We start from the raw sequence: 9,426 nt of genomic DNA on the forward strand, positions 1-9,426 counted from the left end.
ATTGAGGCAAAATACTTATTACACTCACTGTATTTCCTTCTCAATTTTCGGCATGTTGGAGGTCTTAACTAAGTTACTGGTTTTGTTTTGTCTTTAAAAATAATCATTTTATTTGGTTCGAAATTACATATATAAGATCAAACGAGTTTCTATAGACGAAAATGCGAACACCGCTAGAAAATATAGCCTTAAAAGTCAAACATTGATTCGCATATTAAAACAAAATAGAACATTTAGAGGAGCTGAATTCCAATTACACTGATTGGAATGATAATTACCAGGCTATGTCCATGGGTGCCGAATGTGCCGTACCCTGGATAGGGGCACAACTGCAATTTAATACCGTGGTTCATTTGTAGTTATCCAAATATAGCACTGTAATTCATTTTAAAAAGGGACTACCATGCGGTTTTTTGTTTTAAATTAAAATCCAAGTTTAAAATCCAAGTGGGTTCAACTTTTTTAATTATTTTTTATATGGATCTTATTTAGATGTTTTCCAACCCACCTGCAAATTTTTGTAACCCAAGACAACATGGATTCCTCAGAGCGACGCGTAGAAGTCAGAAACCAACTTTGCTTCTCTCTGATATAAAACGTTATTGTAAGGCTCATGCACATAGATTCATGATTCCATGATCACACATGACGCTCTTCGTTGGTCCATTGCATTTCTGTTTTGGTTTACGATTTGTCAGCATCAATGTCCTTTTGAACCATTGGAAGGTTTTGACGACCGTCATGAACTTTGCCCCGACTAGCAGTGTTAGCGGTTTAGCTTCGGAATTTTGCACATATATACATGCCTACTATTCGTAGGATATTAGGTATAGGAAATGGAATATAGTTCCATAGGGATCCATGTTTGTACCCCCCCATATTCCATATTTTCTGGATTTTGCGTAAAAAAAACCTTCAAAATTCTGAAAAAGAGCGACAATAAACACGCTAGTAGTTATGAAAGTCTTAGCAAAGCCGACCTATTTTAAATATTGCGAGTTTTATTATTTTTTATAAATAGACTTATAAGCTTACATAGCTTTACTCTTATTACTCTGAGGATTAAAAAATAACTCTTAAGGTCTGATCAAAAAATTACCCAATATTTTTTTTATCAAAAAAATCTTGTCCACTATAAAGTAATCACCTAAGAAATGATACACTTTTTTCAATCCTCCAAACACTTTTCGTATCTTATAAAGATGATCGCACAAATGTTCTTCTTGATTTTCGGTACTATTCCTTAAAGGTGTTACATACACCGAGGATCCATTTCTAACCACTGTTGCCGCACATTAATGCATTTACATTCCGATATTCAAATCCATTGCCTGTCATCTACTTCTCATTTCTTTATTTTGTCTTACTCTTTTTCTATTTGTTTGTAATTTGTTACATTGACATTTCTTTTCGTTTATTATTTATAATTGTCCCGCAGTAATAGTTATGAAATTGATTATGGGGGGCTGGATATTGGATAATGAAAGCGAAAACAAAATTTTGTAAAAAAAGAAAAGAAAAAAAAAAACAATTGAGAAATACCCAAGTCGACAAACGAACAATTTTATTGGCATTATAGAATTGCTACCATTTCTTCTTGTTGTTGTTGCTATTGTTCTGTAGCGCATTTTAATTGATCCCCAATTATAACTGTTGGCGATGATGATGATGAGGACGATGACGACGATATAGGGGTTAGGTTATTGAAACGCTACGAAATAATAAAATTGCTTTGCCAAACACTCAATGGGGCATTATCATCATCGCCATTGTTGTTGTTGCGTTGTTGTCGTCGTCGATGTTATCATGGTCATTATATTCATCATCAGCAGCAATATTATTGTCACCATCTTAACAGAAAAACAACGCCCAACCACTTCATTGATAATTTCGAAATATTTTGAAAACAAAACAAAAAATATTGTTTTTATCGAAATAAGATCCCCACCACTTGACAAATATCTAGATATATTGAATGAAAACTGTTTTTTTATTGGATCAAAGTATTAATCAGTGACCCTTTAATTTCATCGAAATTTATTTAATTATTTTTGAATATAGGGAAATTTATTGGGAAATACCATCAAGTTGTTTGAAGATTGTAAAATAAGATTCATAGACAATTTCATCGGAATATATTTGGATGTCATATATAGATTATATGGACGGTCTTCTTAATAAGATTCCTTAAATGATCATCTATGGATAAGAGGACTTAAAAGAGCAAACATTTTTATACCACCATTAGAAGGTTGGTTTAGTTATATTATATTTATCATGGATATACCACCCATTTTCCACATTTTCTGGGTTTTGCGTAAGTTTTTCGGCAGAATTGGCTATAAATTGGTATTTTGAGTTCTCATTGTTACCATTACCTAAAATTATAAATACTGGCCGATCTTTAGTTATAGTTCCCATATAAAGCTCCAGGCCATTATAGGTATTGGTCCTAAACTCATTTTTCAGCCAAAGTGACCATATTGTGGCAATACGAAGTGGCTGTAATTTGTTATTCTGAGTTCTAGTTGTTCCCATTGCTTAAAATTATAAATATTGACCGATTTGTGGTTATAGCTTCAGGCCGTTATAGTTCACGACGTTATAGTCAACCGAACTGACCATATTTAAACCTCTAAGGGGATTTGCAATCAAACCCAAGAACCAGGGTTGTTGTGATTGGAAAGGTCAGTTATCATATTTGTAAAATACAATAGTTTAGGTACCTTCGATCGGCTAAAATCTTCAAAATTCTGAAAAAGAGCGACAATAAACACGCTAAGAGTTATGAAATGTCTTAGCAAAACCGATCTATTTTAAATATTGCGGGTTTTATTATTTTTTATAAATAGGCTTATATGCTTATATAGCTTTGCTCTAATTACTCTGAGGATTAAAAAATAACTCTTAAGGTCTGATCAAAAAATTAACCAATATTTTTTTATCAAAAAAGATCTTGTCCACTATAAAGTAATCTCCTAAGAAATAATGCACTTTTTTCAATCCTCCAAAAACTTTTCGTATCGCCAACCAACAGCTTCCTTTGCGATTTTTCTTTTATGCCCTCAATAATAGAAAATCACTTTCCTTTCATCGCTGTCTTCAGTTTTGGGAAAAAGCTTACATCCCCTCACATTCAATTTCAATTTATTTATTTGTTCATAGATTCATAGATGGGAACAGGTCATGACCATGATAGGTTCCAAAAACCACTATACATCTACTACTCCAAAATCTTAAACCTAACAATAGATTCATCTTAACATAAAATCTTAAAAACACATGAATAAATAATTAATTTAAATTTTAACATATAATCACAGTTGGGTGTATAAAAAATAACTAAGTAAAATAAATAAGCAAAATAATTAAGTAAATCAGCTATGCAAAACAACACGAAGGGTGTGGTTTGGCTTTTACCGGATTTAAAGAAAAAAAATCATACACCTAATGCACAAAAAGTGATCAAAGGTACTACCCAGAAATTGATTAACATACGGAGAAACCTGAACACGCAGCTTCAACACAAACACAAAACGCATGACTCGATTAAACAAGAGCCTACGTTTGCGTAGGACTAGCCACAACTACCACTAACAATTCCAATACAATACAAAAAGTGTGGCATTATCAGCGCTGGTACCACCTGAATTCTTATATCCCTAGGGAGACCAACATCCAAACAATATAACTTTCTTAAAATAAAGTTAACCTTGGACACTAAAGAACTGACATGAACATCAAACACCAAACCATTATCAAGCAACAAACCAAGGCACTTAATTGAGCTTACAACATCTATAGAGACACTATGGATGGAAACATTTATAGTATTAACTTGGTTTTTGCCAAAAATCATAGTTTTAGTTTTTGGAGTATTTATTGAAAGCCCATTATTCGTTAACCACGTGACTAGCACATTAACATTAAAAAAATCAATTGAAGACTGCAAAACATCCATGAACACATTTTCTCCTTTAAACAATATTTGTATATCATTAGCAAAAGCAAACGACATACAATTCCCACTATTAATACAACTGAACAAATCATTAACATACATTTCGAACAACAGGGGGCCCAGAACAGATCCTTGAGGCACACCACTACTCACAGACAACATACTCGAAACACAATTTTTACAACATACGTATTGCTGCTTTCTACCAAATAAATATTAAAAAAAAAATCAGTATACACACTGAGGTTGAAAAAGTAAAAAAATTGATGCAGCTTACTTACTAGCATTGAGTTATTGATTCTGTCAAATGCCGTTTCAAGGTCCAGCGACAGCAACACACAACAACCATCCCCACCAACTGACTTTCTTATATTGTCAGTTAAACTAACAAGTAGGGACGTGGTACTCCGATGATGCCTAAACCCATATTGTTGACTATCATGGAATAATGATCGCTGGTTGCCATACGCAATAAATTTGCTCTTTCAAAACATTCTCAACCATTTTAGAGAGTATTGGCATTATCGATATCGGCCTATAGTCTCTTACATCATTATTTTTACGTATTGGCACAATTTCCGCTATCTTCCAAACCTCAGGAAAAACTGGCACTGTTATCATGGTATTTACAACATGCAACAAATGACGTCCCACTAAAGGAAACACAAGTTTCGGAAAATGAAGCTGAAAACCATCACATCCTACAGCATTAGACTTAATCTTACTAAACGCATTTACAATTTCAACAAAATTAACATTACGAAACGAAAAACCATCATAAACACCCTCAGGAACACACGAAATATCAACTGGATCATCAACAGATTGATTAGACACAAAATCAAAATTCAGTCGATCAACATCTACACCATCCACTTCATTGACATTCTCTTTTATTCCACTCTTATTCAAAATCACCCATAAATCTAATAACGAACTTCGGAAAAATATCAATATATGAGAATACAACAAAATCGGAATGTCAGGACATAGCCCAAACATACCCAAAATCAAAGCGGTGTTTTTCTACGCAACTATAGATGGCAGCTCCATAATCTGCCGATGATGGCGATGCTTTGTTGAATATCTATTCTCCCAATAGTAGAAATAAATTAATGCAAAATTGTGAATTATTTAAGGAATATTTGTCGGGAACTAGACTAGAACCATAATCGTAGATTTTATGTAATCATGCTTGTACGGTAAGTCTTGATTTAGATTAGGCGAGTTTACTTGCGGCAATTCTTGTCATTCTATTTAGAACTTGCTTCATGCGTCTATACATGGCAATTCGGTTTCCAAAATATTTTTCTATTTGTTGTTTTTTCACATTTAAATATATATAAAATGTCAACAAATACGAAATACATAAAACGAATTGCCAGAAAATTGTCGGTACAAGCAATTTTTTTCATTTCTATTCCCCTTGCCCCTCTCTCCTACAAACAAAGACTTGCCGCAAGTAAACTCACCTAATCTAAATCATGACTAATCGTAGAATTTATAAGAGTTTTTTGTGCCATATTATGAGTTGTTATAGTAGTTAAAACATAAATCGTTATGCTTTAATCCAATAATATTTGTTCCTTATTTGTACTTAATGACATTTTTTTGTCATTTTAGGTTATCCCCATACATAAATTGAACTTTGTCCACTTGCTTGAAACAAATTTTGAAAATTATCTTCTTTAAAATGCATTTAAGTATTTATCTATTTTTCTTGTTTGGGGCTTCCTTTGTTCTACATTTGACCTAATAAACTAATTTTGAAAACAAAAATGTCAATAAACTACAACAAATACTGTCACACACACACACACACACACATAAAATGTAAACAATTAAAAATGCCTTGAGCGGGTGACACATCACCAATCACTCGCATGTGTTCGGTAGCCGGCCGTTTGATAAGAAATTCGAAATTGTAAAACAAATAAAAGACCAAGACGAGGAATTAGTTTATATACGCGTTGAAATTCTGTTAATAGAACGTCAGCGGTCTCCTCATTGAGCCGGCAATGATTGGAAAATTAGAACATTAGTCACTTCAGTTTATTATTTCATCTCATTAAGAATAATATTCGATATCAATTATGAATTAAATTCTGCACCCGCAATGCTGTGTAGAATCATAGATGTATTTATGTTTTGTTTCCTGGTGATAGTGGGGCTATTGATAGAATAGTTAACATATTGCATTTCCCTATAATGATGACTAATATTTCAAGTCATAAACCTAGTTCTGGGGTTTAATTGTTAAACAGTCGGTGAGTTTTTTTTTCTCGGAGGAAGATTGCCTTTCAGAAAGTCTTCTCAATAGGTCCTCCGCCAAGACATTCTAAACTCGCCCCTTTCCTTCCTTCGCCCTGGTTCATGATGTCAAACATCTGTTATCTTCGGTCAAAATTTCTGATTGGTTGGAAGTCTCTTGGTATATATTTACCATTGTATCTGGGCTACTCTCAGCTTTCTTCCCGAGGGTGGATGACTTGAGCAACCTTTGTAGGTGTACCTTTTCCGTTTAAATGCAGTCGGTATCCTAACTGCAAACCATTAAACTTGACAGGCACGATGCCGCGTAACTTTACAGATTTGAGGAGGCTCAACCCTGAGGACAGGAGACTTGGAACCGTAAAACACAGACAAAAGTGAGACCACCTAACACTCCAGGGTAGAGGAGTTCACTTTATTAAGTATTGGAAGTTATTCAGGGGCACCAATATTGTATGGGTGATATCCATATACTCAGTAATTCTCCTCAAGACCCATAGACAGTACATTTGTGGCAGAGTAAAATATGAAGAAATATTTTCGCCCATCTTGGAGGTTACTACCGTTTTGGTAGACTCTTCAGGGGATTTATGGGAGAAATTTTGATTTTCCATTTTCTATAGCCAAATTTGAATGTTTCTAAAGTTTGAATGATGTATTCCGAGGCTATTGAAATGGACAATATCGTTTCGCAGACTTTGATTAATTTTAATAATTGTTGAGAAATTTTGTTAAACCAATTTGATAACAAATTGAAAATTCGGGTACTCGGAGTATAATTATTTCATACTATTTTTTGTTTTCTGATTAAATATATAAAAAATATATGTTCTAATTAAAATTATAAAATCTATTCCATTTTTTTCCAGACAACAATGTCCACGTTGATAGCACTGGAATGCAGGCCAGTGAATATGGCACAGGCAACAACAACACTATGCAACCATGTGAATCTATTACAAATCTCAACGAAGAGAATTCACAACAACAACTTATTGAAAATGTTGGACAAGATTATCAACAACAACCAATACAACCAGCTGAAACCTCCACAGCTCCCATACAAATGGATAATTACAACAATACTGGAAACAATAATAAAAATCTTATGACCGATGTCCATGAATTGCAGGATAATGTGACAAAACAGACACATATTATAACAAACACCACAACAACAACAGTAACCAATGTCGATGTGGCAATTGAAACCAATACCATGCAACAGAATATCGTTCAACAGCAACAGATGTCACAAACCTTTGTGGCCGCCACGCAAACTCAAAGTGTTCCTCAGCAACAAGTGCAACCTCAACAACAAACACAAAATTATAAACAACAACACCAACAACAATATCAACATCAACAATTACAAACCCAACAACCTCAACAGCAGACACAATCACAGTCAAATCAGCACCACCAGCAGCAACATCATCATTCACAACAACAACAATCACATTATCATAACTATGATAATCGCAAATCCTCACAGTCGTCGTATGGCGGCAATCAACAGCAACAACAACAATCAAGACGCAACAAATACGATCATCACAATGATCAGCAGCAACATCAGGGACAACAACATCAGCAGCAGCAACAACCAACAACGAAAACCATGTCCTGGACCAATTCTTCACAACACAAGAAATCCACCAACACTGTGGCTGTCACAGCAACACCCTCATCGTCTCACAATCCAGGATACAACAAACAATCAAACTCCTCGATCAATTCGTCGTCTACCTCTACCCATAGTCATGGCACCCGAACCTATACCAATCAACAGCATCATAGTTATCAGCAACAACAACAAACCACTCAGACCCGTAATTATGGAGCCATGAAAATGCCTTCTTCTCCTGTGGCCACGGGCCCGGGAGCAACAAATTCCTCCAACACAGAACGTAAACATAGCCAGTCCAGTGATCATGCCGGCGGCAATAAGCCACATCAGGCCACCGCTTCGACAACAGCAACGCCACATCAATTTCAACAATCATCGGCAACAAATGAGGGTGGCAATGCGGCTGCCAGCAAACAACAAAGGAAACAAAGTCTTGTGCAGCAGCAACAGCAACAAGTAGCTGCCGCCAGCCCCAACACAACGACTGGCACCAATACTACCCCCTCAGCCACAACAAATGACACCAGTACACCACCCATAAATTTGGCACCACCGGCATCATCATCTGCCCAGGCTGCACCCTCAACACCATCATGGGCTAGTCTTTTTACAGCAAGTGCCTCTCCGGCTGCCTCGGCCAGTCCATCCACAGCTGCAGCAAATCAAAACTCTACACCCAACAACAACACACTCAGCAACACCACCAGTTCAGCATCCACCAACACCACTGCCAATTATGCACAGAAACCCATTGCAAAAGTTGCTCCCTTTGAGAGTGTAGCTTCTACGGCCACACCGGTCGTAACTCCAGGTGCCTTGTCATATTCAGCTGCTTCAGCTCAAAATTTACCAACACCACCGTCCTCGACCACCAACAACAATAACAACAGCAATTCATCTGCCATGGCTGCTGGTGCAGCTGGCGGATCCCGGAAGATCACAAATTTGGCCAATCTCGATGAATATTCATTGAAATTTGCCGAGTTCCTAACCAAATATAAAAGTGATTGGACCACAATCAGTCTGAGACCCAGAGGCCTTACAAATCGTTCGAATTATTGCTACATTAATTCGATATTGCAAGCATTGCTTGGCTGTTCGCCGCTATACAATTTGATGCGATCCATACCGAAACAGGCGGCTAATTTGTGTGAAGTGAAGACGCCAACTGTTAATGAAATATTTTCGCCCATCTTCGAGGGTACTACCGTTTTGGTAGGCTCTTTAGGGGATTTATGGGAGAAACTATTGATTTTGCATTTTCTATAGCCAAATTTTGGAATGTTTCTAAAGGTTTGATGATGTGTTCCGAGGCTATTGAAATGGACAATATCATGTGGACAGACTTAGGTTATAACACATTCCCTCCAATAATAACATGAAGTATATATCTTAATTGTCCACAAAGTATCACAGATTTTGTGTAAATTTCATAATTGTTTTTTAAATTTTATAAAGTAATTCGACCTCTAAATGAAAATTGAAAGATTCTCTCATAACTCTTCGTATTTATAAAATATAAACATTTTATATTTACTTTCTTTTAGGATGTCATTCATGTCGA

General features: G+C 35.6%; 1 protein-coding gene across 1 annotated transcript; it reads left to right on the forward strand.

Annotated features, from left to right (window-relative positions):
• Positions 1-2,277: 2,277 nt before the first annotated feature.
• On the forward strand, positions 2,278-9,077 carry LOC133323224 (G-box-binding factor-like; the record flags this gene model as incomplete). Its single annotated transcript, XM_061532182.1, has 3 exons — positions 2,278-2,317; positions 7,102-7,535; positions 7,629-9,077. Coding segments are annotated over exons 1-3 (1,923 nt in total), but the record flags the coding sequence as incomplete, so codon positions are not given.
• Between the last annotated feature and the right edge of the window lie 349 nt (positions 9,078-9,426).

The sequence above is a fragment of the Musca vetustissima genome, unplaced genomic scaffold (genome assembly GCF_032173495.1).
Source record: "Musca vetustissima isolate MV318-11 ecotype Yass unplaced genomic scaffold, APGP_CSIRO_Mvet_v1 utg6601, whole genome shotgun sequence".
NCBI lineage: Eukaryota > Metazoa > Arthropoda > Insecta > Diptera > Muscidae > Musca > Musca vetustissima.